Consider the following 27,545-nt stretch of genomic DNA (forward strand, 5'->3'; position numbering starts at 1 on the left):
GGTTATGGTATGGGGCTAGATATTCAATAATTGCATTGACTAGTATTGCTTCTTGATACTGAGCCTTTTCATAATAGCTTAGGTACTCTTGGGGGTTTAATAAGCGAGTGATTAGAAATAGCTGATGGTGTACTTGGATACAGAATTGTCACTGGTTGACATTTTACCGGCACCTTACTTGACCGGTGATAATCTAGTATCTATGTCCTTACTATAGCGTTCAGGCTATAGGACAACAATTTAAAATGCTACTATATTTTGATAATAAGTGCTTGATATACTTTGAGTAACTCTGATACCTAAACTAAAGGCGCCTGCCTACCTACCTTAGGTACATTAAGAAGACAATATATGGGGGGAAAATCTATGGTATATGAGAGGGTTGAAAAATGCATTATCTTAGTAGGTTTTGCTAGTTGGATCAGTCATAATAACTGTGTTTATCTTGGGATTATTTGCTATACTGGTGATAGTAGGAAACATTAAGCGTTGTAATAATTTAAGATGGTATCGGTTGCTTGAAGAAGGATGTTCCAGAAGGTCATTTTAAACTTGCCCCTAAGACTACAGCCATATTGATTCAAAATTTCGAGCCAGAATATGTGTTAAGCAGTGTTAGGTACTAATTGTAGTGGGTCTTGCTCTCCTACATGTACAATACCTATGTAGCTATAGAATGCTCCATAGTACAGGGACTTGCCGACTGACTCACCTAACCCACCGAAACTTTAATAAGGCCAAGGTACCGACACTTGTTTACTATTTATAGGATATCAAACAGGTACACAAGGTACGGAAGTTACCTTAGGTAAACTTCTTCACATGCATGTAATAACTTATCAAGCGGTAGGTACCTATATCTTCGTCTTCCTGGTTGCAACCATGGTCTTCCTCCCATTAAGCCCTCGTTTGTCAAGAGACATGCTTCAGCAACAGATGGTTTCCGACACAAGCTCTATTTCTTCTGCTATGCTTCAAGAAATAGCTAACTCAGGTTCCTTAGACACATTCTGCCCAACATTGCACGAGATCCAGACCATGCTACGCCTAACCTGGAATCCTAGCGAAAGATGGTAATGATTAACATGAATACCTAGGTAGTTGGGATGCTTGAAGCGAGTTTTTGATTAATGTAACTAGGTCCTTTAGGTCAATACTCTCTCGCGTAGATCTCTTCCCCTGCTCTTACTTTATAATATGTAGTGTAAAATCCTAGAGAGAAAATTTACATTATGGGCGGTGTGAAGACGATACTGGACGTGTATGATGAGGTGGAGCAAGAAGGCATGGAAACAGCGTCGTCGTTCCGTAAGGAATTATAAAATCCTAACAACTTGGTAGATCGAAGATTAACAGCTTCGTGTACGATGTTACCACGTAAGGATGAATTATTTCATACGCCCTCTAACTAAAGAAGCGGAAGAGATTAGGTGATTATTCCTGAAAGGCTTAATATCGTAGTAGCTTGTCATAGCAGTACCTACGACTAATATTCTTCTATGACATATATAGGAATATACAGATCTCTATTCCCCTTTCATAATTTCTATGATAAAGGCTTCGTAAACTGTAAAACATGCGGCAACAACCATAGCTTCAACTCCATATAATATTGTTAACATCAATTAATAGATAAACACATGTATATGCTCGGATTTTGGAAGCTCCAAGTACTATGGTTTAGATGAAAACCCCCACTCAGCTCAAAAGCCGCGTCTACTGACGTATCGGCTTTTAAGAACCGAAAAGCCTTGACCCTTGTAGCTCAAGATCTGGGGTTTAGACTCCCCTCTAATATGTGCTTTCGACCTGATTCATTGCAGAATGTCCGTATTAGATATTCAATAAAGCCTCATAGGTGGGATGTAACGTAGTTTTTCAACTTCGCGATGCGCTGGCAGATGTTTAGCCTTGGGCATTACACCTTGTAGCGTGTATCTCACCTCAGTGGTTACGTAGTATAGTTATCCATGGGAATTCTCAACCCCGGTGCGGTGCCTAATGACATGTCACAATGACGATGGTTCCTCTATAGAAGTCTCTCACTAGCAGGGCGTCAATACTATACATATTTGACGACGATACTACACACTTTAGGAGCACGGGCCGAGCCTCAATTGCTCCCCGTGTTACTGCCTACAGAAATGTCAGCTCATTCCCAATCTGTCGAACTTCATAACAGGCATCTATGGCGGTAGCCAATCAGACTTAGACAGCGTGTATTTAAACTGGTTCGTTTACCATCCTTTCATGCTTACGCTAATCTCAATTTCACCGAGTCGTCCCACTTCATTATGCCTTTCCTTCAATTCCGAGCTATTCCTATGGTCTAGACTCGCATCGCGTATAGAAAAGACTTGTGAGGCGAATCGCCTCGCATCCTACTATGTACCGTACAGGGCATGATTTCAGGGGCAATGGAGAATAAATATCTACTGTTGCCCTTCATGTTGTCAGGTTCTCATCAGCTCTCTAAGCGCGTATACATCCACAGAATCAGTCGTTCGCCATAAGTTTATAGCCTTTCGCAAGATGTTTGCCCAACTCGCACTCGCTTCTCTCCTCGCCGCCGCTCCATTGGCACAGGCAGCCCAGAACGTAACTGTCAAGGCGCTACTGACTGAAGATTGCTCATCTTATCCGGGTTATGATGCCGCAACTAACACAGCCGGCCCCTGGCTCGTTCAATTAGTTGATAGTGACAATACCGCTATCGAGGGATTCGGTGACACATCTGCGTACTCCATCTCCTACACCCCCGGTGTTGATACGAAGCCATCTCTGCGATGGGGTTACGTGAGTATCTAGCTTGTTTCTAACTCTTGATCCACGAGGATTCTAATCTGGAGGCATAGATCACCTTCCCAACGAATAATCAAATCGCCAAGACCGCCTTGAAGTGCGACGGGGGTATCCTCAAAGCTTTGGTACCTACCGATCTGACGGCCGCAGGGGCCCCCACAAATGCCCAATGGTCGGAATTGTCATTCCCCACGGATGAGCCGTATGACGCTCCCTTGCTATACAAAATCACCGGCGGTACCGCACCCCAGATCTTCGAGCACTATATCGACGGCGAGAAGCAGGACGGTGTATTCCTCGGTGCCTACAATACCAGCACTAGGTGGGGACTCAAGTACAACGCGGCAACCTCGGGATCCTCCGGTCAGGATTTCTATTACGCACGGATTTTGGGTCCGAACAGTGCGGACCCCGTGACCGGCGAGGCCTTGAACGCAAATGAGACCACGGCTTTCGTCAAGATCTCGGCATAAATACTTGCAGATCTCTAGAAGCTAGAAACTTGAAGTGGACTCGGGATTGACTGAGACATCATTCAGACTATTCGCGAATAGCTTCCTAAGAGCAGCAATTACCTAAAGTTAATGTGGGAATTAGTATGTGAGGATATTACTTTTAGTACCTACCTAGGTAATTACCTGGTAGGTAGGTAGTTAATATATATTCGAGATGCTGGTATACGGAATTAGTTTCGAAGAAGTAAACCAGCAAATCCTCAGGCATGTTGCGGCTCCGCTCACGCTGTCCATTCTATATGCGATATAGGGATCTTCAACCATCTGGTACTACCTCATAAACTTTTCATCTTGGTGAGTCGAAGCACTTGCGGCTGAAGCAACTCCCTTGGGTACCTTAAGTAGGTAGGTACCTAAGAAAGAGGTTGCTACGACAGATTGCAAAGTCCTTCCTTCTTTCCTTCGTCTTATTTAGAGTACAGTTGTCAGTATTAGGCAACCACCAGCTCGCTAGGCTAAGTACCTACCTAAGGCAAGTGCATATGGGAACGGCTTTACTTCCATTAAGTTTGGTATCTACCTTAATCAACTTCCATCCTACATCTCACAACTTACTAAACTGAATAGATACCTACCTAGGCAGTAACAATAAACACAACATCTATAATCGCAACCAAGACGTATCAAGATGCGTTTTGTACAGGCACTCTTCACTACGATCGGCCTCATAGCCTTGGCTGAAGCTGCGAAACATTACCTCATCGTCGGAACCTTCAGCACCAACTTCCTCTACACTGTCGAGTATGACGACGCGGCCGAAACCCTAAAGCTTGTCAAGAATACCACTGCCAACGCCGGTAGCGCCTGGATCACTCTAAGCGTACGTCTATAACCTATAAATATTTAACTAAATAGTGATAGTTGCGTGTTCCTCGACTAACTTGCAATAATCATAGCATGACAAGAAGAACTTGTACGGCACCGACTGGAACGCAGATGAAGCTTCTTTCGTTAGTTACAGCTTGAAAGATGCCAAGTCTATCAAGTATGAGACTAGAGTGTTTGGAGACCCCGAATGCCGAGGCAAGAAAAGCAACTTCGTCGCTGCTTATCCCAAAGCACCCTACAGGTATGTAATATATTGCCCCATGCCCTCGGATGCCTTGTTGAATTGCTAACCCCTATCCCCACAGTGTATATGGTAATTATTTCTACGGTGATGTCCATGATGCCAAGTGCGGTATGGTCATGTCGGTACACGACAATGGAACTCTTCACGCCGCACTACAACAGTACATGTACGCGGACGATTCCGCCGTAACTGGAACTTCATTCAGCGCTGATTCGCAATACCTCTACTCGGCCGATAAGGTTGGCAACTCCATCTGGGTCCATAATGTCACCGAAAAGGACGGCAGCCTTGACTTCCTGTCGCGAGTTGACATGCCTGTGAAAGGTGCAGACCCTCGTCATGTTTTCGCCCACCCGGAAGGGCAATACGTCTACACCGTCTGGGAGGGAACTAGCCAAGTCGCCCAGCTCATGACCAGCGACCTCGGCAAACTATATCTCCTACAGCAAACCTACCCCCTTATCAAGGATGGTGACCAGTTGTCAGATTTCTGGGCTCACGACATTGCCCTTTCCGCCAACAATAAGTACCTCTGGGCAAGTAATAGTGCATCCAATCCGAACCACAAGGGATATATTTCAGCTATCAATGTCAACGACGAAGGCCTCCTCGGCGACCAGCTCTTCCTTACCCATACTACCTCTGGTGGTGGTTCTTCCAATGCTATTGCCCCAAGCTCGTTCGACGACAGAATTGTTGCGAAAACTGGTAACTCGACGGGCTTTATTGAGATATGGAAGATGAATGATGACAAGTCTGGAGCGAAGGTGGTAGCTCATCTAGATATTGATGATGGTGGTGGATGCTGTGCCAACGCCGTTTGGTACTCGTAGTTTTATTACGATATCTACCAGTCACTTCAGTTGATTGACTTTCATTGATGCAGGTGTGGTAGCTATGCAACATCTCGTAGATAGATGTATCTGAGCAATACAAATTGACTTGTCACAGCATGGAAACAACTTCGTATACATGCTGAACATGTCCTCTGTTCTATACGTCTTGGCTAAAATATAAAATACTCACTGTATCAATATTACGGGTATCTTAATGTGCTTACCTCACGCCAAGACAAATATATTGCATTTATTGATGCAAAGTGGGGAGAGATCTTACGTAATTAAGTGTCTTATCTCACTAAATATTTCATTTTAAGACTCGTTAAACTCGAAGCTTTAGACCTGAGACCAGCTTCATTGTTACGCCTACATTCAATTTATTATATTGTATCGAACGCGATTATGACTTCTACCGCCGCGATGGGTAAGCAAGGGATTTCCGTGCTTTTTGTTTGCCTTGGCAACATATGTAGATCCACCATGGCCGAGGGAGTCTTTCGATCTATCGTGAAGGATCAGTCATCTCCCTACTACGATCTCGTAGATAAAGTGGATTCTTGCGGGACAGGTACGGATAGCTACCTCTTTGTCTTATACGTAGTCCTCGTGACTTAGGAGGTCCTGTGCTAATATTTATCATAGGTGGATATCATACTGGCGACGAACCCGACTCTAGAACGATGTCGACCCTTGAAAGCCACGGCATTACGAATTACACGCACGCGGCGCGTAAGGTAAGTCTAAATCTATGACGTACTTCGTAGTCCCACTGGTAAGATACGGCAATAAGGCTAATCTGATAAATGATATACAGCTCCGTGATAGTGACTTTCGAGAATTCGACTATATATTTGCAATGGACAAGGCGAACCTAGAAGACCTCAATCGATGGAGGAGTAGAAGCAAAGACTCAACTAGCTCCAAGGCGCAGGTCATGCTATTTGGCGAGTTCTCCGGCACGGGCCGCAAGGAAGTAGTGCAAGATCCTTACTACGTCGGTCGGGACGCTTTTGAAAAAGCATATGAACAGTGCAAGAGATTCTCGATCAACTTCCTAGAGCAAACATTCCCCGATGCTAGTAAGACGACGACGACATAAATCTAATAATACCTAAGATTTGTTTTCCTGTCTAGTTAGTTAGATTATACATAGACGGGCTAATAGACGTTATGAGCACACGACGGAGTCTGAGGACAACGACGGGATTTATAGAGACGAGTAACGATAGATAGATCATGTCTGGTAGTCCTCTTCCGTAGGTAGTTTTCTTACAGTCAATATTAGCTGAGTGAACACTGAACATAGATCAGGTTACCGAGTACCTAAGCTGGTAGGGCAACAGAAACAGAGAGTTGCTGCCCGTCGTCTTACAAGCTGCAACCTTGAGACTGGATCTATTTATGAAACAAGCTAAATAAAGTTGTTTAATGCTCGTTAGAACAAATGTCGCTAGTGCGGATCTAGGTCGTATTGGTGCGAGATTTTTGGGGGCTAAAATGGAATCTTCCCTCAGCCTCAGCTCAGCCCCCTAGAATACGGAAGATGACCACATGTTTATCGAACAAGCTCTGCGTCTCTTACTCATGTTTTCTACCAACTTATTCCAATTTATGATCTCAGTCCTAGATAGATAGATCTATGAAATTTAATATAAAGTTTTGTGACTGATTACTACATCTATTTACTACCTTCTCTATGCTTTATACCGAACGTTGAAAATTACTCGTGAAATTACGTCTTTCGTGACGCAGTCTACATAATCACTGGCCTGTAGCCAGGCGCTTACATACGTATAAGGCAAGCAGGGGGGCTCGTTGGCGCTGTTTTCATTGGAACCAAAAATACATAGCGGGGCAGAACTCGAATAGTGGCCAACCACAGTTAGTATCGACTAACCGCTGTCGTCTTGCGGGGAACATCTCATCTGTACTTTTAACCTTCATTGGTGGTGTACCTAAGGTTAGGTACCTAGTACTAGGTACGCTAGGTTTTGTACTTTGTTAGGCGGCGGACCCCTCGCGCCCCTCGCGCCCCACCAATCTGCCCTATCCCCTGAAGCCTTTGGGTCTAGCAACTTCCCCTCCCCCTCGGCTCCTCGACTCCTCAAGATGACTTGCCCATTCGAGTTACACAGCGCATATTTTCTTTCTGTGACATATCACCGTCGCTATTCTGCCTTGGGGGTCATTTTGATCTTTTTTTATGTTACCCCTTGACGCGGTAGTTTTGCAAGTTGTCTTCCTTGGTTTTTATTGTTCTTTTTCTTTTTTAAATAGTATCCCATCGCATCGTCCATAAGCTTCGCTTACTATCCCTTCACCCAGTCGTCTCCCGTCAGCTTTGTCGTCACTATTATTGTCGTCACTATATCTATTAACGGTCGGCTGTCTTCTTTGATACTTGGATACTAGTTCCATTGTCATTGTTAAAGCGGTCCATCCATTTTCGATTGGGTTATTGTCGTCCTTTGCTTTAACTAGGTAGACACAACGTCGAAACGATTCTTGTCGCAATCCAATTCGAGAGTAATCCCAGCTCAAGTGCAAGCCCGCAGATAATTTCCTAGCATAAGACCGACCCCGAAGGTAGACTTTCATCATGTCCGACCTACAAGGACGTAAAGTCTTCAAGGTTTTCAACCAAGACTTTATCGTCGATGAACGGTATACCGTCACCAAGGAATTAGGACAAGGAGCTTACGGTATTGTTTGGTGCGTGCGCGGTTTTAATTTAGATCCTCCCTTGCCATAAATTCGGCGTAGAGTAGCTAATATCTTGTTCACGATAAATAGCGCTGCAGTAAACAACCAGACAAACGAAGGTGTGGCCATCAAGAAGGTCACCAATGTCTTCAGCAAAAAGATCCTAGCTAAGCGCGCCCTGCGCGAGATCAAGCTCCTACAACACTTCCGAGGTCATCGAAACGTAAGACGCCGCCGTGCTTTGTCGCGTGATGCTGGATCCAGCAGCTATTGATATTACAGAATGGGATTGCTGATTTTATCTGGATACTCAGATTACATGTCTTTACGATATGGACATTCCTCGACCGGAGAACTTTAACGAGACATATCTATACGAAGGTATGGAGCTAGCCTACACTATTAAAAGTCCTCCTGCTTACTGGCTCGTTGTGCAGAACTGATGGAATGCGACTTGGCTGCTATCATTCGTTCCGGACAGCCCCTTACGGACGCCCACTTCCAATCGTTCATCTACCAGATCCTTTGCGGCTTGAAATACATTCACTCGGCAAACGTCCTCCACCGCGACCTCAAGCCGGGAAACCTGCTTGTCAATGCTGATTGCGAACTGAAGATTTGCGATTTTGGTTTGGCTCGTGGCTTCTCGGTTGACCCTGAGGAAAATGCCGGTTATATGACAGAATATGTTGCTACGCGATGGTACCGTGCGCCCGAGATTATGTTAAGTTTCCAGAGTTATACCAAAGCTAGTGTGTAGACACCTCGCCTTGATTATAGTACCAGTTATTAACCTCTTTTAGTTGACGTCTGGTCTGTGGGATGTATTCTCGCTGAACTCCTTGGTGGGCGACCCTTTTTTAAGGGACGAGACTACGTCGATCAACTCAACCAGATCCTCCACATCCTTGGAACACCTAACGAAGAGACCCTACTACGCATTGGTTCCTCTCGCGCTCAGGAATATGTCCGAAACTTGCCGTACATGGCTAAGAAGCCTTTCCCGAGCCTATTTCCCAATGCTAATCCCGATGCGCTGGACCTCCTTGATCGCATGCTAGCGTTTGACCCATCTTCGCGTATTAGCGTCGAGCAGGCTTTGGAGCATCCCTATCTCCACATCTGGCATGACGCCTCTGATGAGCCCGACTGTCCCACCACCTTCAACTTCGACTTCGAGGTTATTGACGACGTAGGTCACATGCGCGAAATGATTAAGGATGAGGTGTTCCGATTCCGACAACTAGTGCGCACCGCACCAGGAAGTGTCGGGCAGACCGGTGGACCGCAGGTGGCGGCTAGTCAAGTGCCGATACCCAGCGGTGGAAATTCGCAATGGAGCGCTGAAGACCCTCGACCCCAAGAATACACAAACCAGATGGGGTTAGAAGGGGAACTGCAGGGTGGTCTCGACGCTGGCGTTAGAAGATAGAATCTCTTCTCCCAGCGCCCTTGGGCGGAGGGGCCCACCAATGCCTCTAGAATGAAGGAGAGATGCCAGAGTTCCCCAAGACGATTTAGCCGCTACAACAAAAAAATTAGAAGTAAAGAATATCTACAGTGGTAATATGGCGAGGGATCCTCGAAATGCGCCCGAGTGCGTGTTTACCCAGGTATTGTCTATTTTTGGAATGGATAAGGTAAATTGGGCGACACGCCCAGCACCCCCTCAGCAAATGAGAATTGCACGATGAAAGAAAACGGGGTTTCACTTTTTCTTGCCAGCCAAGAAAGAGCTTTAAATTAGTAATTTTTCCGGTCATGGGTTACGATGAATTATTAAAAGATCAAGCTCTTCACTACGTTTAATTATACCAACATGCCTTGATACTATGTCTAGGAATGGGTTGACTGAGCACTTGTAGTTCCCCTAGAAGAAACTAGGCCCCCTTTGAGATACGTGCTATGCCTTGTAGTTTGCTAATATCAGCTAAGATTCTATATGGATTATGAGCTACCTAGGGGACTTCTGGCCATCGTTAGCCAACGTGTCTCGTGCATCAGCGTTACTCATGGCTGGTGAACTATTACACATACGCTTGATGCTAGCATTATCCATATTCATCTCCAGCCACCGTAATACTCGAGGACATCAAAGATTTCCGTGATAAAGCATTATTCGCTATCCTCGAATACCTTGGAGCTTAAGGCATGGTGTTAACTCCGAGCTTAATAAAGCCCCTGTCAAGATGTGAACAATTCTTAAGGACAAGCATTATCCAAAAAAAAATTTTGCCAATATTATATCCCTATATGCAATAGCTCTCGTACCGGGGAATAAGATACGGAAAACCAAAAGGGGGGGTATATCCTGCCTTGCTTTTTGAGAGTATTACGATGTAAGGACAGGCCAGACATCGAAGCCACAGAAATTCCCGATGAAAAGTAAATACAACGGTACCTAAATATAGGTAGGTACTAGGTAGTCCAGCTTAAGAATGTATCATCGCCTACCCGACTCTTATCGCCTCGTCCTCGCGTCCTCGCAAACCAAACCATAACGCCGTGATCTAGGTAGCCCCGGCCCACCAGGAATCCCGAGTCCAGCCCAATAACAAATCAGATTCACCGCCCAGGCATTTTCCTATTGTTTGTTGCTTCCTATTTCTTATTTTTCTTTTCTCTGAAAACCTGTCAGGTGCGTCTAATTTTCGTAGATCCAGTACTGTGCAGCGTACGGTACGCTCTGAGTCTGACCGGCACCGCCACATGCCTCGGGGTTTCCGCCGGCAGTGAGTACGCGATACACGAGGCTTACGCCGGTGCTCGTGCCCTTGTCGCTTAGACGTAGCCAGTCCACGGCGCCGGTGGCCGGGTCGGCGCCCTTATCAGCGTCGCTTGGTGCCGGTACAGCCGCGTCCTTCTTCCCCTTGAATAGTTCGCCGTCGTCTGCACCCGACAGGTCAAACGTGGGGGTGTTCGCTGCGTCGAAGAAGTGATGCCCTAGGAACTTTAGAGGGTTGGGTATACCCTCTACTGTGAGGTCTACAGGTGCCGGAAATGGAGAACCATCTTCTGCTGCGGCCAGGTTAATTGGCATATCTGTCTTGCGTAGTACCGTGGAGGCGAAGGCATCGAAATCATCTGCGGAGAGGGAAGACGGGGAGGCTCCAGGGTACAGGTCTGTGATCTCCCATACTACTGCTAGAGCACCAATGGATGCGGCTGTGGCCCCTTCTGCGCTACATGTGTAGTTTTGAATCCCGTGGCCAACGAGGATGTGCTTTAGTGTAGCGGCGTCGGGACCGGCGAGTTGGGTACCAGCTACGGGGATGTTAGTTGTGTCGTCCCTTTTGTATGAATTATATGATGTAACTATATAAATAGGAAAGGAGTCGAGTTGATCTACTTACAACCGGTGGTGGGCAAAGTAGGGACAGCTGCCACCGGAGGTGCAGGAGCAGGGTTAGTAGGGGTCGGCACAGTGCTGTTGCTAACACTACTACCGCATCTACGTCGTAAAGGGGAGGCGGAGGTAAGACCCAAGGCTGATAATATGACTAACAAGCTTTTGGGATGCATTTTGACAGTTCTAAATTTGAGCAGAAAGATGTATGGACGATCGAGAAAGAAAAAGGCCTTAAAGAGAGTATTATAAGATGACTGGGCAAGACAGAACAAGAACGACAGTACACAAGTACTTTTTAACAGTCAACAGGGTAGTGCAAGCGGCAGCTGAGGACGGTGTAATGTTTCTTGGCTGGGCCGTGGCCGCGGCCGTGTGTCGTGTGGGTGGCGGGCGAATAGCCGGCCAGCGCTTAGGGAATAGAAAATAGCAGTATGCGAGTTGGATGCGCGTACGGTGGTATTTCCAAGGGTATGCAATGCAAGATGCGAGAGAAATGGCTTCCCGAGCCGAGATTTGACGTGGTCGGTTGACGAAATTGAAGGTGGAAATACGAGAGAGAGAAGAAATAGGTAGTTCCGACGTAGGAACCTACACTACATAGAAAGGTATTGCATTAAAAATACAAGAAAAAAAGAAGAAGATAGGGAAGAAACTGATGAGAGTGGTGATTTTGATAGTATAATCGTAAACTTATTGTCAAGGGAATCTCCTGGAGTTTATATCCAACAACTTGTCTCATATATCTATCGACCATGGGTTTTCTTTCCATGCTAGCAGATATTACCTACTAGGTTACGATGCAGGGTGAAGTATGTATTGTACTTTCTCTTTTCCTGTTGTGCAGCAAAAAAATCCCAGCTGGATGAGATTTGTATTGTATGTTGACGCCATGGTCAAGGGTAAATAGTGCTTAACAGGACTCGAGCCTCTAGCCAGGGTTGAAGAGAAATGTAGGTACAATACAATACTTCAGGCCTTGCTTGAGATGAAGAAAAACACCGGGATGGCGTCCGCAGTGTCCATCCACGCTAGAAACGGCGTGGCGGCTGACGGGAAAGTGATATTCCCACACAGCGGGAGTAGGCTGGCGGGCTGGACGGAAAGCAGGTGGCTTTCTGTGCAGAATGCAAAAATGTTACCCATCCATCCTTGGAAACGAGCTCTTTGGTCTGGTTGTCTAGACCTTTAAGGATTGTCCAGGGTCTAACTTATTACGTCTATTATATGGAGACTGGTCCCGTCGGTCGAGGGGTCGAGGATCTTCCCAAAAAGCTGGGGCCTCACGCCTTGCATATTCGGGCTGTCGGATGCCTGCCAGTGGAAGCAGAGAAGTACTAGCTATCGGTCTTGTTCCGGTCAGCCATCCGCTTTCGTAAGGTGGTACAGATCATTGCATATATTTATGTAGGCAGGCTGCAATACTCTGCTTCATTGGAGGCCCTTACGACTTGTACAGTCGTATGTACACTGGTCAGTCAAGATGGCAGTGTCGAGTTCTCCGCGAAGACGCAATGGCAGCACAGAGGGTTCACACCCGATGACAATAAAGGAGGGGCTGGAGGGGTCGACGATGAATGCGTCCAGATAATCCTTGGACCTTGGGAGATATGACGAACTAGCTTGAATCCTCCTGCTTTTTCTCAGGTACAAAAGGCTGCTGCTCACGAAATGATACAGGGACAGCACAGGCGAACAGCCAGAAAAAGGAAGATTAAAGCCACAGAGTCATTGGAGGGGAGGCATGTCGAGGTTATGTCGGCTGCCGTCAAATTAATTGAGCACCAGCGCGTTTCCGACCGGGGGCGCGGCTATCAGGTACCTGGTAATGGCATCTTCTTTTAGTTACTGCTGCTGTGATTTACAAATATTGAATTTAGAGTAACGAGCCGCAGGGGGGTGATTGGGATTTCATTTCGATATAACCTCTGACTGGTTGAATAGGCGACCTCACGCTCCTCTCCTACCCACCTTTAACCCAACCCCAGTCAATCGAACAATCGAACAGTCGAACCGGGAGTGAAGTTGATTGTAAAGAAATTCTCGACAGAATTGACCGGGAAATAAGGAAGGGTGTTAACGAGTTATTCGACCAGGATTTTCGAACAAGTTTAAAAGATTCCTCACTATTACCAGATCTGATAGTATGGATCCGTGAAAGTCCATGCTGTATACCTAAGCCTTACTCATAAAGAACCATAGTTTTATTCAGTTCAATCCCCAATCCCTTATTAGAGATGGGATACCTAGTACATATTTGCTTCGTCTTATGCACTGGACTTAAAAACGAAGCTAAGTTAGTTGAACCAACTTAGTTCTGCATGCGTTCGAAGGGATGTTTCGTTTCAAGCCCGTTCGCTACGTTTGACCTTTTGTTCTAGCGTAACATGGGATAGATTCCTCATACACTGCCTCTTTTCTATACCAACTCTAAGTAAACCCAGTGCTATCAAGCGCTATCGATTAATCCAATCTCCCCTCATTACTGGGTAGTAAGGAACTTACGGAGTGAAGTTACCGACGCTTCGGATCCAACAATTCAGACAGTAGTTAATGCCCGTTAATATTGACAGGGTGTACGAAGTATTGTACGATTAAATAACGAGCGAGGCATAGGCTAATTTCAGCCTCGAGCCTTACTCTATTGCATCTTATATAATTACATCTTATCTACTATATACTACATATTACGTACCTACTTAGCGTTCGGAAGACCGACGAGCATCACGATCCCCCTTTAACTAGCGCCCACATTCTGTTTGATTACGTTTCGCATAGTTTTCAATACTTTTAGATTTGTAATCCTATAGCCCTACTCTCTTTAGAATGGGCTGCGCCGATGATTCACTGCGGTACCTATACCTAATTTACCTATCCCATCTGCCTTTATCATTTATTAGATCCCATCTTCTCGTAATACATAGTATCACACTTCAAATAAATCTCGAACTGCCCTCTTTCACTTATGAGACAAAATCGGCAAGCAGAAGCGCGGCAACTTTTGCAAGCTTAGTCCGGCGGACTTCGCATCCATTCAACTACGGAACGCACATCGATATTATGCATATGGTGTTACTCATCTTGCTAGTGTATTTGAAGGGCTATCGGGTATGTTTTTGCCTTATGCGGAGAGGCACATATTAATTCGTAACGGTGGTACGAGTATGTATGGACAATCGTTTGCTGCGGATACGCGAGTTGGCCGCGCTTGATATGCGACCATTAGTCCGCCGTACCCGAGACCTCCCAGTTCCATACGCAACTGTGCCAGAGCATCTATAGGCTTGAGATAGCCCAACCGCGATTGTCACCGCCTCGGTGATGCAGAAAGGTCGCTTAATCGGCCGCTTAAGCGGAACTGGTCAGATAGTTTTACCTCTAGCCCAAAACACCATCTTCCACGCCGTAGGTTTGAGTTCTGATGTTGAGTTTCGTTGTCAGATGCACATGATATGGGGTTAATGCAGCTAAACACCAACAATCTGACGTCTGCGTTTGCTCTTAGCATTTTTTCCCCCGTTGGGAACCACATTCCCCTTTCGATGGTTCAGTTAACATTCGGATGCAGGTATCAATAGTCCGAGCGACCACAGATGTGTTGCCTAGGTAGGTAGGTATGTAGATTAATATCCTACGAGCACCACTTAATAATCGATGTCAATAGATTGATACTCTTACCTACGCAAGTCCATGTGACTTCTCACTTCGGTACATTCCCATGTTTGGTTAACTGACATTGGAGGATCAATCATTACAGTATTTTGGCAGAAGCATTTCGTTGGTAGACAACAAGTCTTGAGGCTTTGACCGTAAAACCTAACTCTTAAGCCCAATGACCGTCCAGGTCCCCTAAATGATAGCCTACACGTTATGAACCCTCTATCGATACTGCAAGAAGATAGCCTTCGCCTAACAAATCACCTACGCTCTATGAGTTGACTGGACAGCCGGTAATTACCTAGGCATCAGCGTATATATCTTTAATGTTCATATAATGAAGAGCAATAAACCATGATACCGCATAACTTCTTTGATGGATACCTACCTCTCAAGAATTCCAAAAACTATTATATAAACAAAGATACAGTCATTATATTTTAAGGGGCATAAGCCGGAATATACCTAACTAGGCACAAAGGCATCTAACGATAGTTTCCTAGAAGTTTCAAGCTAATAGGTGATGCTCCCTAGCATACGCATGTATATGACCGAGTCTCATTTTTTAGCGAGGAGACCTCAACCCGGACCGCCGTTGATTTAAAAACCAAACGAACGGTATAACCATAACCCATATTCAGCCAGGGTTTGGTTCCATGACTTATCTAAGCCGAGACTTTCACGAAGTCCCATAACGTACCATCCCCGGTAGTCTCGATTAGCTTAAAATCATTGCTCACGGTGATCTTCCGGAGCACATCCTCATGGCTCGTGAGTAATACGTAACCGCCCTGAGGGTGCTTTCTAGCACAGAAGAACTCTTGTCCGTCGTGATGCTTGTATTCCGCCCAAATACTTTCATTTCCATCGTGTCCCAAATATGTCCCAGACACCGGGCTCCGGAATCCCAGCCAGCCTTGGGATTCGACGCATATCCAGTGCCATCCACCCTGGTCGCCAACATTCTCTCGCACGCGAAGTTTTCCTTCGATGAGAGTAATGTATCGGCCAGTATTTCGCTCCCGGATGGCGAATGTCTGGTCAGGGAATGGTGGTGTATCTTTTGTCTCTATCTTATGTATTAGACATGAGCAGGAATGCTCTACTCGATCGGTACTCGACATTGTATGTGTTGGTGTTGCCATGCCAATATCTAGCGTTGATTGACAGTATTCAGATTCGGGAGCAGAGCAAAGATCGGAGTGCGCGGAAGACATTGATCTGGACTTTTCTGGTATTCCTAGATGTGGAAAGAGGAAAGAGGGGTTTAATATGGCGTAGTTAAGTGGACATAAGTTACTATCGAATAAAAATAGCTGGTAGGTTGTTGTTTGACATCCAACCAGTTTCAAACGGAAATACAGTTATCTCCAACCAATTAACAAGGGCCAATAGCATTGATCGGTTACCGGGCCAACAGCAAACACTCTTATTTAGAATAAAAAATCGGACCATACCTTTTCCGAGTAGTCTGACAATCCCAAAGTGCCCCCGGTCCTACAGCCCAAACGCTAACCCAAGGTGGTAAAGCCTACTGTCCGGATTCGCTCTAGCGCCCTTTGGGCTCAACTTTAAAAATAAAATAAAATAATTAATTCTTAATTGATTTTTAATTGATTACTAATCAATTCGGGATCGATTATTAATCGATTTTTAATTAATTAATTTTTTAATTTTTTATTTTTTTAAAAATAATATTCTAAGTATAATAGATTACACAAGCCAGGCCACGTGCTGATTAGATAGGAGATTAGATAGATAGCTACAACTATATACATAAAGCTATTCGCACTTCGCACCACACATAGTTATACCTGTACACATGCAATAGCGGGCGCCTTGTTAATTACCCCCTGTTTCGTGACTATTTCGTTGATAAATTTATTCTATTTTGACAATTGAATGAGTTGAATTGAATCGCGAGATTAGTTCAATGTGGGACTCCAAAATGTTGACCAATAAAATCTAATCAATTAGTTGTGGCCCGTATCTTACTATATTAAGTTAGCGTTTGGGCTGTAGGACCAGGGTCACTTTGGGATTGTCTGTAGACTCACCTTTTCCCTATAATATTTCCATCTGTAACTACGGCCTGAGAATATAGTCTCCGAATTTCTCTAAGCGTGGTAGGACGAAAAAACCTAAAGTCACTAGATGTAGTTATATTTTAACTAGTTAGCAACTTTTAATTGTTAGTTGTCCGGCACAGACCAGGAAGGATTCAATTTTGGCAACGTAGAGAAATATTATTTGCAACCTTTAAGCGGCGTTCACGCAATTGTACGGAAGTGATCTGCCTTAGGTACCTATCTACCTAGGTAAGTAACTATAAACTTGAATTACCTAAATCCTCATCAAAGACTAGAGCCTTATTTGGCTGAGAGGGTACACCAAATATTGCTCCAACTTGCTTTACCATCTTAAAAACTTAAGAGGGGTAACTAGAGGTAGTTTTCTTTGATTTCGTGATTCGTTATAAAGAAAATTGATTTTTTAAACTCCGCGCAGCTTCAGTTCCTGCAATCCTGCCAAATACGGCACACTCGAGCAGTGATGAGCCACCAAGCCTATTAGCTCCGTGTATGCCCCCAGTAATCTCGCCCGCGGCCCAGATCCCCGGTATTGGTTTTGGCTTGCCTTCGTCTGCCAACCGGAGAACTCTGGCTTTCGTATCGAATGCTACTCCACCCATCGTGAAGTGAACCACAGGCGTCACCATCCCGACGCATACCTCTTCCTCGCGATTAGCTTCACCAGGGGGCAATTTCCAATGTCCAAAGGACTTCCTCCCAAATGGATCCTCTTCATGTTTTGAGACCATGGTTGCGTACTTGTCTATCGACGTGATGATCTCCGGAGCGAGGTCTTTGACTTTGATTTTCCGTACCAGGCCCTTCCACAGGTAAAACTTAATGTGTGATGCTACAGCCTCGCATGCCCCTGGATCTAGAAGAAGAATTACGTCCCAGCGTCTCATTGACTTGTCCGTTGATTGCGGAAGAGCCATGATTGCACTGCTAACGGCGTCACGGGTATCGAGCTCGTTAACGAATCGTTCTCCATAACTAGAGAGTAGAATACCGCCTTCGCCTCGAAGAGCTTCGGCGGCTAGGAATAGTTGTGATGTGCCAGTAGGTTTAGGGTCCGAGGGCTCGTGAGAAGGATCATCATTCTTAACGGGGACCACACTGTACGAAATGCTGCCGCCCTTTGGGGGAACGAAGCCTGTTGGGTGAATCTGTACGCTGTCCATGTCCACAAGTGCGGCTCCGATTGCGGAGAGCAAACTATGCGAGGCGGGCCGTTCCTCGTTTGTGGACGGCATGCCCGCTAGGTCGGGACGATATTTGGCTAACAGGCCGTGTGCATCACCGGCAAATCCGCCCACTGCGAAGACAACTGGGCCTTCAAGCTTGTGTGTCTGGCCGTCGGACGTATGATAGCTCACTCCCTTAACGGCGCCACTATCTTCAGTGAGAAATTCGTCCACTTCTGCGGAGTTCTCTAATGTGAAGTCGGGGTTGGCCTTCATTTTATTTAACAGCGCGGAAACGATGGCTGCACCCGGGGGCAGTTCTCCGCCACCACGGTGAGTTCTCGGGACTGAGTGGCCCCCAAGCTGCGCCACGACACTCAAATCGACCTTCAATTCGTCCGCAAGCCAGTTCACTGCATTCTCGGACTGCCCAGTTAGTATCTCGACTAAAGCTTTACGATCTATGCCCGGAGGGTTGTTCTCGGCAAACCGGCTCCCAGCAGAACGCACTGTATCTGCGTAGAAACTGTCGTCTTTGAGAATATTCAGGTTTCGCTGGAACCTTGTACCTGCGCCGTTGATACCTGATGAGGCCTTGATACTATTCCCGCCCGGCTTAGGTGCGCGGTCAAGCAAGCGGACAGTGGCACCCGCCCGAAGCGCTTCATGAGCAGCGGACAGCCCCGCAAGGCCAGAGCCAACGACGATCACGGGCCTCCCTGCCGTGGCCGGCATCGTCGCGAATAAGGAGTTAGATAGTCTGTTTAAAACAAGGCCGGGATTAGATCGAAAGAAGACCATGCATAAGATGGCGGAGAGAAAGCCTATGAGGAAATAGATAAACAGTATACAACAGCCGCTTCGTCTTACTCGTATGGGCATGTTCAGATGAAATTAACTTTAGGAGTAGACCATTGATTGATGGGCCATTTTTATTGCATTAGGTATTCGAGTAGGTTAGGACTATCAAGTTAGAACTGGCACAGACGACTGACATCATCGTATGATGGCTGATGATAACTTATCGTACGATGTGTGGGATGGGAAAGGAGCGCCACATCTTGTCCGTCGTTAGTTTCCGGCTGCCCATGTTAGCGAGGTCGATAAGTTAAGTCAGATCAAATAACCGTATAGACTTGACCTGCTATGTACAAGTTAAAGTTAGGTCAGGTATATAGGCTTACAGGGCTTACCTGGTTATATTTTCGGACTGGCTTATGTAAATGCCCTTATAAAGCCACAGCCTTAGCCACGTCAGCCATAATGAATACACCAATTACATAGGTACCTTCCCACCTCGTGATATATTCCAAGTCTGAACTTCGCTGTGAGTAATACCGCCTTGGTCAGATCAGACGAGACGAGCAAGATGATGCTGTTAAGAAAGAAAGATAGACCATCAGTTTTAAAGTGGCTATTTAACTTCTTGCGCCACGTTCTCCAAGTATATATAGTCTGTCGCGGTGTTGAAAATATATAGGTGCCTATATGTTAAATACATCTATATCACAGTTAAAAAGGCTCTGGCAAGATTTTATCCAAGAAACTTCCTATTTGCAAATGACGATGACGAACGAAAACACTTTGATTTTAAGTTCTGGAGCTCGCTAGCTAACCTTTTAAAGTCGTCCGAAAATATGATTGGCTCAAACAATGTAAGACTTTCTCTTAAGAGTAAGTCAAAGTCTGTAGCTAAATTTTGATTGGCTAGGAATTAAACTCCTTGTAGTTTATCAAGAACGCACTGAAATACGCCTGGATGACCTATCCTCGTGTCACCCGTATAATCGCTATCGTAATAGTATGTAGGTACCTTCTCAACTGAATTATTTCGCATTATTAATTTAGGCGATGAAATTAAACACCGATGCGTCTCAAGCAGTTGAGCCTACCTCACAGTTCTTCTCGAATAACTTACTTCCTTTCATCAAAGAACTAGTTAATCGCAAATGGAAGTAATGCTCGGGGTCGTCTGTTTCAACATTAGTAACCTTAGTCTGAAAAAGGGAGGTTATCGTCGAGTGCCAAGAACGCCTGACACATGCACCCAGGCGCTCCCTATGCCAATTCCCACTGACTGCTGCATCTTACGGAATTCTCCGCCAAGCAAATGCTGAATACTAATTATTACCCTTCAACTAGCCACCCTGCCATCTCTTCCGGTAGGAGGGCTGAATAAGCCCTTGCTGCATTTAAAGAGAATGAGATGTCCATCATTAAAAATGCGATAGGCTCAGATTCCCAAGCAAGAATATTCCTGCCCTATTTCCATTCCAATCTTTCTCTAACTCTGGAACCAAAACCTTACGCGCATATGAAGTAGGTAGGTACATGTACCCCACAGACCAGTGTTTGGGATGGGGAGAGCGATATATGTAGTCGCGCAGATATCACCATGCCTACTCTGATTCGTGTAACTTTTTTTGCGCTGTAGAACTGCTGTGTACCCCGGCGTCCACGGCCCCAGCCGAGATACCGCCTTGAGCGAAGCCAGGTCTAGAAAAGAATCTCACCTCTTGTGCTACCAACCTATTTCGCGCCTGTCGAATAGCAGCCGGAACCAGCGTCGCACAGCTCAAGTATCGGCGGCCTGAGGGTGGTCGGGCTCCCGCCAATATGTCAACGAGAAATGCTTTCCTTCCTCGCGCGGCTAAACGCCGACGGATCAAATTTATAGACGGGGTCGTACATCAAGCTCCAATACGTACATTAGGTACGTTAGCTCCGGGTCCAGTACTCGTGCGTAGAAAGCTAAGCTTGTGGAACGTAACCCTCCCCTATTTGTGCTTACCTGTGCGTGTTACTGGCGGGACGGGTGCTTTATCAATGATGACCGCAGTCGCAGCGACGATCGAAGCAGATATCATATCATATCTGGGGAGTAGGATACGTGTTGGTGTAGATGATCTTAATATCGATACATGCTTTTCCCTGCTCTGAGGTGCGCACCTGTCTTGCCGGAACTGCAGCTCGCCACTCAGGTAGGGCCGGGACCCGAGCTATACCTGGATCTATAGCACCTCGTGCTACAATATTGACCGCAATGTCTCGCTGCTTATCTGGGACATGTAGTATTGACGCGTGTTGATGGGATGGAAAGTCGCATCAGTAGTGTGTCGAGGTCGACCTATTTGTATTTCTGGTTGCCCGCATCCGAAGGGGGGTTAAGACGCTGAGGATATTGCCCCCCCTTTTTCTCTACACATCGACCTAGCAACACAGTTAAAGTACACAAAATATGGCTCGTATCACGGACGATGAAGAGAAAAGCGTACCACAAATTGTGGGAATCGAGGTTGATACTTCCAGCCAAGAGACTCCGATACGTGTACAGAAGACAGGATTCCTAGCCAGGCTGCGAAGCTACGAAGAAGCACTGGATCGTAAGCTGGGGGTTGAATCACATAGCATCGAACGAAAGCTGCCCGGCGATAGGAACCCGTTTTATTCTCGATGGTCGGGCCAGTTGGTTAGTGTCCCCGAGTCTAGATGTTGAATGCGAACAGCAGAGGAACATATCAGAATGTTGATCCGATTCCAGGCCATAGTGAGCTTCTGGGTAGGCGGTTGCATGAACCTTGGCACCTTCGCGACCGGCTTCATAGGATGGGAGCTGGGTCTAGACCTCCGGCAAAGTATCTTGGTCATCATATTTGGCTCTGTTGCGGGGGGCGTAATCACAGTGAGTATCCTCTCCGTAACGAGCTCGACAAATTCTAACTGTTAGTAGAGTTGGTGCGCAACAATGGGACCACCGACAGGCCTTCGTCAAGTCTCCATATGCCGATATTCCCTCGGTTGGTACCCGTCTAAAGTCATCGCGATATTCAATGTTATCCAGGAGATTGGGTGGTGCGCCTCCGGGTCAATCACGGGAGGACAAGCACTTTCCGCATTTTCAGATGGCAAAGTTGGTTCCCAACTCGGCGTCGTTATAGTCAGTATAATGAGCTTAATATTCTCATTCTTCGGCTTAAAAGCGGTGTATACGTTTGAGAAGTTCGCTTGGCTTGTATTCCTGGTTATCTTCTTGATCATCCTTGGGGAGATCGGTAGATTTGGGGACCTCAGCGCTCCACCGTCTACCCGTGGAGCTTCGAACTCCGGAGCGGCGTTGACATTTTTCAGTGTCATGTACGGCTCCAGTGCATGTTGTGCGGGTGGGTGAATTTTTCCTAACGCAATTATTAATATGAGCTCTACGAGAGATATACACGAGCAAGTACTAAATACCCCTTATGGTAGGCTATGTATCAGACTTCTATGTCGAATATCCGGCGACCATCGCAAAGACTGCGATCTTCTTGCTGACATTTTGTGGTCTTTGTAAGTTTGATCGTTAAAGCTCTTGAGCTAATCAATACTCATCGTTACTAACGGGTATTAGTCGTTTCTACTTGTCTCAGTGCCGCAGCCGGGGCCGTTGCCGCGTCTGCCTTACACAATAATAAAGAATGGAACGAACAATACGAGATTGGTGTTGGGTTTTTGATTCAGGCCATGATCCACCCATATGGATTAGCGAAAGCGATTCTTTTCCTGCTGATGTTCGCCGCCGTCGGCTTGAATTGTGGATCAATGTATAGTGCAGGCCTTTCGATTCAGCAAGCCTCTCACAGCTTGGCTGCGGTGCCCAGGTTCGTTTGGGAGATTGTTTGTTTTGCTGCAGTCATCGCTTTGGGCCTGGCTGGTAGCGATCAGCTTCTGGTGTTTATACAGAATTTCCTCAGTTTATTGGGTTACTATGCAACCGCCGTCTTCGTCTGCTTGGTTACCGAACACTATTTATTTCGCCGCGGCTCATTTAAAAACTACAACTTGGATAATTGGAATAATCGCAGCATGCTACCGGTTGGATATGCCGGGGGTCTTGCTTTCGCATGCGGGATAATTGGAGGTAATGTTTTGAGCTTACTCTATTCGATGGCAACTTATTACTAACTCTACTCGTAGCTGTTCTAGGTATGGCTACAACGTGGTACACTGGCGTTGCTGCGAAGCTGATCGGGGACGCTGGTGGTGATATTGGAAACGAGCTTTGTCTCTTTTTGACTCTTGTTGTATATATCCCGGCTCGGTTCGCGGAAAGGAAATTTGCGAATAAGTGAATGTGGAATATCAGATACTAACTTGGCAAGGGGCAATTGCTCCCTTCATCGGATAGCATCACGTATGTATATCCACATATGCACAATTGTCCGGATTGATGCCGGTCTTGCATAGGATATACTCCGTTAGGAGCGCCTCCATCGTCTGCCAAGAAAGCTCGCCTACACTAAGCCAGCTAACCATCCTGTCTTATAACTTGGAATACTCTCCGGCAAATACGGACATTTTTCGGAGAGGGAGATATGCGTCTATAAGAGGGTTATGTTTTCTACGTATACGAAACCCACGTCTAGGTTGTAGCTGAACCGTATCTCGGGAAGTAATAAAAGGGATCTTGATCCCTGGGGTGAACTTATATGTGATCATTTTATTCGCAAAATACAACATGATGTTATTAAACAGCATGCTTAGTAACTTCACCGATCATGACGTGCATATGCCAAGTAATTCCCATAGTCCGACTTAGAAGCGAGCCGCACTAATGTATAAGGCTTGAATGTGGCTTCGCAACTCGTTTACTTGACTGGCTTCGAACATACAAGGTCGAGTAAGCACCTGAACAATCTATTCACACCGAGGGTAGGATATGATGGTAGAAATTTGTAAAACATATACCGGTGGAGGATGTGGGATTTCGAGCAAATTCCAGCTGGACATTTCGCCACAGAACAAGTTAAGGTGGCCAAATAGGAGGCTCAATTTGCAGCCTTGGATAACTTACCGCAACTCCGTTTCGGGAATAGCCAGTGAAGAGAGCAAACATCTCGGGGACAAGCCTTGCATGGATGCAAGTTTCGGGTTGGGAAAGAGTTGGTAGCAATTCGTTCGTAATGACGTGGATATATAATTCCCATCAAATCTGTGCCGTAGCTTGGGTGCGTATCGTTTCCCCGTAACCCACTCATGTGGCGTGCTATTCAAATTAAGATATGCAACTTCTGATTTCTCGTCACCACTGAGAAGCGTCATCTCCAATAGACAACCCTTAATGGACGTGGTAGTCCTGGACGGAAAGACTAATGAGATACTGTCTCATCGAAGTCCGACGTGATGGAGCACTACTCCGTCACTCCCACGGACGGGGCTATCCGTGGGAGGAAAAGGGGAGCTTCTGTGAATCAAGGAAGCCCTGTAAGCTTTGTCAGATTGCGGATGGTGTATTGCACCGCAATGGCGCATATTCGAAGGACCATAGGCGCGGGGGTCACGAGCTAATAATAAAACCGTGTGTTTCTGGTGTGCTCAGCGAAGATTTAAATGCGCTCGAAACTTGAAAGCAAATGATGAGACTGAGCCATCATCCCGCATCAGTAGGCGGTGTGTATGCAAGCCGGCGCTAGGCAACGGCCCGCTGTGATTTGTGTGATCTGAGAGACTACCTACTTACGCTAGTAAGCCTTCAGGTTTTCAGGTTCAGTTTGATAGTCTAACGTTAGAAATATTGAACGGTAACAAACAGGATAATTTGGTAGAAATGGTGGCCCGTCTGGGCGCTGTAATGACCCCTATTTGCTCGCTGAGAGAAGATTTTCTTTTTTCCTTCTCTCGCAGAAATATCGTCGGTTCTACCTAGCTTAGGTAGGGCTCGGGCTGGAGAAAAAGGTAATAGCCGAGCTTACTGTTCGTTGTTGCGATTCCTTATGCTTCCATCCGAATTCCTCAACCGCGTGCCGGCGAGTCTCAGTGGCCGTTTGGAAGACTTCCCTTCTTTTAATCTTTTAATCTCGTAACAAAATTTGATTAATCTTGCTCAATGCGACAGCAGAGACTGTAAATTGATATGGTTATGGCTACTTCAATATCCTAAAGTAGGTTATCCGTGGGGAGGAATGCAAGAACGCTGATCAATGATCGACGCCCAGGCTGGGTTAGGTAGGTAAGGTAGGTAACGTTAACTGGACTTGAGGGGGGACGGAGAGGGACAAGACTTGATTGAGAAGAGAATCCATCAATAGGGCGGACGGGACGGCGGGAGACAGAAAGGGGGAAAGGGGGAGAGTGGAGTGGAAAATGGCAGTTGTGCTTGGGTTTCGACCAGCGCGGGACAAAGCTGGGGGATATCCACTATAGTGTATAAATCCACTTTTATTAGACCCATCCCTACCATTGATAGGCCCTTGTCTCCCACATGGCTTAGGTTAGGTACATTAGGTACAATACATGACCACCCCCCCTTCCACCCTTCCACCCTCCCCCTCCAAAATTTAAGAGAGGAAGGAGAGGGAAAGAAATTAACAGATTGGAAAGCGTCGCAAGCTGCTTGGCTTATGGGTAGGCCCTTCTTCTGAAGCTTCCATTCCACCGCCTGAACTCGTTCTACCCCACATGAACTCCACCTATCCACTCGATTTAAGCCCGGGCAGCCCGGGGAAGACGGAATAATCCAATCACTTCCAGTCTCAAGACATGCGCTCCCCAAATAAATTCTTACTATGTACGAGCCTTTCATCAATGTGAGGCGCGAAGCAAATCTCCCAGCAACCCCCAAACTTCGGTCTATCTGGGTGCCGGATTGGTTAGTCAGGTATCATTTCGCACAAATCTACGTCGTACACATAACCAGTTGTTACCTACCTACATAACCTGCACAGCTACACTACGAAGGATACGAAGGACATCTTTTCACAAGTCCCCAAGCTCCTAAGCTGGGAATTTGGGATTTTGTTTGTCCAACCACACCGCTTGCACAAGACACACTGACGGATACGAGGATTTATCCAATATTACTCATTCTTATAAGTGTTTATTCGCCTGGCAAATTCCACATGGACCTCCGATTTCATGCCGGCTTGGATTTGTTTGATACTTGTCTCGACCCCGTGTATTCCTGACGTCTTCTAAACAGGGCACCGAAGCACACGACACCATGGGAGTGTCCGGAAACGTGACTTGAAGCGCCTGCGGGTTATTTGCCTATTACGGGGCCGCTATTGAGGTTTGAAGTTGTTCGAAGGAGAAATAAAGAATAAAGGCTGGGCACTCTCGGGAGATGGATTAGTTGTTACTCGTTAGGTACACGTGTACGGAAGGACAACTAGTGGCACTTATTCTTTTTCCTTCTTTTCGTTTCAGCCCTGAATGGCTTATTAAAATTATATCCTGGCAGCCTGGGCAGCTTAGGTTGCCTAGGGATGCCATATTCCGAAGCTTCGGTGTAGCGCCCAAAGGGGTGTTAGCACGTAACGGCCCCCCCAGATCCGTCATTCACAAGGTCCTAAACCTTTTATTAGATACGTGGAATCTCTCCCCGAATCGATCCTGATGGATCACGTAGCTGCATTTGGTAGTCGAGCGTCGGCCGACCGTTGACTTGGGCTCGCTTCGATGCGCTACGTGTATGGATTTTACTCTTACGATACTCCGGGGGAAGGGCTTACATTAATCAAAAATACCGTTGCAGGAGTCTTACTATGACTCGCTGCCACGTAAGGTAGAGAGCACAAGTGCAAGAAATATATACGATCTTACCCAAAGGCCTTGAGAATTCTTTAGGAAACGTAAGGCTTAGGCTACCGCTACGATGCCACTACGATGCCACCCATCCCATCATTCCTACCGAGGTTGCCCAGCTTTCCTTAGCTTGGATCGATGGCGTGCCAACTCATTCCGTTATGTACATGGTAGCTACAATAGCTACAAAATAGTAACAGTAATAAATGCCTATGTGAGAGAGGCGCCGAAAACATATGATGCTGCTTATTGTGGGTTTAAGTACCTCTACAATTTTGTACATGTCTGCTCGGAGATCTAAACACCCCTGTCTCTATTCCCCATACTTTTCTGTCGTACCCGGTACGTACACTACTCAAATAGGTAAGTCCCTTCGTGCATAGTGTCGTCTTGTCCCAAGACATCTCAATGCAATGTATCAACGAACGTCGAACGGTGCTTGGGTGACGGGTCCCCGGAATGATTAAATCTGGGGTTAGAATATGACCACAACATTGAACTTGTTTGTGGATGTGTGCGTATGAATATGTACATGTATTGATGTATGTGCGTTATGTACCCTCTAAGGTTCCCTTCTTTTCCCCAGGTCTTAATTTATTAGATTATCATGCCCATTTGGATTGCCGGGGAAAATAATTCATTAATGTACGCTTCTCCTTTCGTCTCGTCTCAGGTTCAAAGTTCCCTGTGGCTTAATAAATACCTGCGACTTACCTGCAACTATCTGCAACTACTTGCGACCCTTTTAAATGTTTCCAACGACCATAACGTAGCCCTTTTCCCACATCCCAATATA

At 46.1% G+C, this 27,545-nt stretch overlaps 9 protein-coding genes across 9 annotated transcripts; 6 read left to right on the plus strand and 3 right to left on the minus strand.

Moving 5' to 3' along the window:
• Nucleotides 1-2,532: 2,532 nt before the first annotated feature.
• Nucleotides 2,533-3,275, plus strand: F5Y00DRAFT_257727 (uncharacterized protein; the record flags this gene model as incomplete). The annotated part of the gene is made up of 2 exons (XM_048010598.1): nt 2,533-2,796; nt 2,856-3,275. The coding sequence occupies 2 exons, from the start codon at nt 2,533-2,535 to the stop codon at nt 3,273-3,275; spliced, it is 684 nt and encodes a 227-aa protein (XP_047869003.1).
• A 670-nt stretch (nt 3,276-3,945) lies between these two features.
• Nucleotides 3,946-5,222, plus strand: F5Y00DRAFT_257728 (Lactonase, 7-bladed beta-propeller-domain-containing protein; the record flags this gene model as incomplete). Its single annotated transcript, XM_048010599.1, has 3 exons — nt 3,946-4,137; nt 4,214-4,386; nt 4,451-5,222. 3 exons carry the CDS (start codon nt 3,946-3,948, stop codon nt 5,220-5,222), a joined length of 1,137 nt encoding a protein of 378 aa, XP_047869004.1.
• Nucleotides 5,223-5,562: 340 nt separating this feature from the next.
• Nucleotides 5,563-6,800, plus strand: F5Y00DRAFT_225365 (protein-tyrosine phosphatase). Its single transcript, XM_048006155.1, has 3 exons — nt 5,563-5,796; nt 5,871-5,962; nt 6,043-6,800. Exons 1-3 carry the CDS (start codon nt 5,631-5,633, stop codon nt 6,325-6,327), a joined length of 543 nt encoding a protein of 180 aa, XP_047869005.1. The 5' UTR covers nt 5,563-5,630; the 3' UTR covers nt 6,328-6,800.
• A 1,027-nt stretch (nt 6,801-7,827) lies between these two features.
• On the plus strand, nt 7,828-9,363 carry F5Y00DRAFT_257730 (mitogen-activated protein kinase mkc1; the record flags this gene model as incomplete). Its single annotated transcript, XM_048010600.1, has 5 exons — nt 7,828-7,940; nt 8,022-8,154; nt 8,246-8,312; nt 8,369-8,683; nt 8,735-9,363. 5 exons carry the CDS (start codon nt 7,828-7,830, stop codon nt 9,361-9,363), a joined length of 1,257 nt encoding a protein of 418 aa, XP_047869006.1.
• Nucleotides 9,364-10,307: 944 nt separating this feature from the next.
• On the minus strand, nt 10,308-11,673 carry F5Y00DRAFT_131616 (uncharacterized protein). Its single transcript, XM_048004218.1, has 2 exons — nt 11,285-11,673; nt 10,308-11,195 (listed from the first exon to the last, which is right to left on the minus strand). Exons 1-2 carry the CDS (start codon nt 11,451-11,453, stop codon nt 10,576-10,578), a joined length of 789 nt encoding a protein of 262 aa, XP_047869007.1. The 5' UTR covers nt 11,454-11,673; the 3' UTR covers nt 10,308-10,575.
• A 2,285-nt stretch (nt 11,674-13,958) lies between these two features.
• F5Y00DRAFT_131660 (uncharacterized protein) lies at nt 13,959-14,510 on the plus strand. The gene has a single exon (XM_048004219.1). It carries the CDS (start codon nt 14,104-14,106, stop codon nt 14,419-14,421), a length of 318 nt encoding a protein of 105 aa, XP_047869008.1. The 5' UTR covers nt 13,959-14,103; the 3' UTR covers nt 14,422-14,510.
• An 839-nt stretch (nt 14,511-15,349) lies between these two features.
• Nucleotides 15,350-16,277, minus strand: F5Y00DRAFT_225373 (uncharacterized protein). The gene has a single exon (XM_048006156.1). It carries the CDS (start codon nt 16,149-16,151, stop codon nt 15,600-15,602), a length of 552 nt encoding a protein of 183 aa, XP_047869009.1. The 5' UTR covers nt 16,152-16,277; the 3' UTR covers nt 15,350-15,599.
• Nucleotides 16,278-17,158: 881 nt separating this feature from the next.
• On the minus strand, nt 17,159-19,712 carry F5Y00DRAFT_225375 (Flavocytochrome c). Its single transcript, XM_048006157.1, has 3 exons — nt 19,487-19,712; nt 19,384-19,434; nt 17,159-19,334 (listed from the first exon to the last, which is right to left on the minus strand). Exon 3 carries the CDS (start codon nt 19,070-19,072, stop codon nt 17,408-17,410), a length of 1,665 nt encoding a protein of 554 aa, XP_047869010.1. The 5' UTR covers nt 19,073-19,334; nt 19,384-19,434; nt 19,487-19,712; the 3' UTR covers nt 17,159-17,407.
• A 1,567-nt stretch (nt 19,713-21,279) lies between these two features.
• Nucleotides 21,280-23,393, plus strand: F5Y00DRAFT_131709 (putative nucleoside transporter). The gene is made up of 6 exons (XM_048004220.1): nt 21,280-21,659; nt 21,732-21,872; nt 21,921-22,350; nt 22,436-22,516; nt 22,578-23,087; nt 23,144-23,393. The coding sequence occupies exons 1-6, from the start codon at nt 21,429-21,431 to the stop codon at nt 23,296-23,298; spliced, it is 1,548 nt and encodes a 515-aa protein (XP_047869011.1). The 5' UTR covers nt 21,280-21,428; the 3' UTR covers nt 23,299-23,393.
• Nucleotides 23,394-27,545: the final 4,152 nt, after the last annotated feature.

This window comes from Daldinia vernicosa (genome assembly GCF_022497035.1).
Source record: "Daldinia vernicosa strain CBS 139.73 unplaced genomic scaffold F5Y00scaffold_4, whole genome shotgun sequence".
Lineage (NCBI taxonomy): Eukaryota > Fungi > Ascomycota > Sordariomycetes > Xylariales > Hypoxylaceae > Daldinia > Daldinia vernicosa.

Coding starts and splice junctions, on each gene's coding strand:
- F5Y00DRAFT_225375 (XM_048006157.1), bottom strand. CDS start 19,072: ATGCCCATACGAGTAAGACGAAGCGGCTGTTGTATACTGTTTATCTAT.
- F5Y00DRAFT_225365 (XM_048006155.1), top strand. CDS start 5,631: ATGACTTCTACCGCCGCGATGGGTAAGCAAGGGATTTCCGTGCTTTTT. Junction 5,797..5,870: donor AGTGGATTCTTGCGGGACAG/GTACGGATAGCT, acceptor TATTTATCATAG/GTGGATATCATACTGGCGAC. Junction 5,963..6,042: donor ACACGCACGCGGCGCGTAAG/GTAAGTCTAAAT, acceptor AATGATATACAG/CTCCGTGATAGTGACTTTCG.
- F5Y00DRAFT_131709 (XM_048004220.1), top strand. CDS start 21,429: ATGGCTCGTATCACGGACGATGAAGAGAAAAGCGTACCACAAATTGTG. Junction 22,351..22,435: donor CTCCAGTGCATGTTGTGCGG/GTGGGTGAATTT, acceptor CCCTTATGGTAG/GCTATGTATCAGACTTCTAT. Junction 22,517..22,577: donor GCTGACATTTTGTGGTCTTT/GTAAGTTTGATC, acceptor AACGGGTATTAG/TCGTTTCTACTTGTCTCAGT.
- F5Y00DRAFT_131616 (XM_048004218.1), bottom strand. CDS start 11,453: ATGCATCCCAAAAGCTTGTTAGTCATATTATCAGCCTTGGGTCTTACC. Junction 11,196..11,284: donor TACTTTGCCCACCACCGGTT/GTAAGTAGATCA, acceptor ACATCCCCGTAG/CTGGTACCCAACTCGCCGGT.
- F5Y00DRAFT_131660 (XM_048004219.1), top strand. CDS start 14,104: ATGGGCTGCGCCGATGATTCACTGCGGTACCTATACCTAATTTACCTA.
- F5Y00DRAFT_225373 (XM_048006156.1), bottom strand. CDS start 16,151: ATGTCTTCCGCGCACTCCGATCTTTGCTCTGCTCCCGAATCTGAATAC.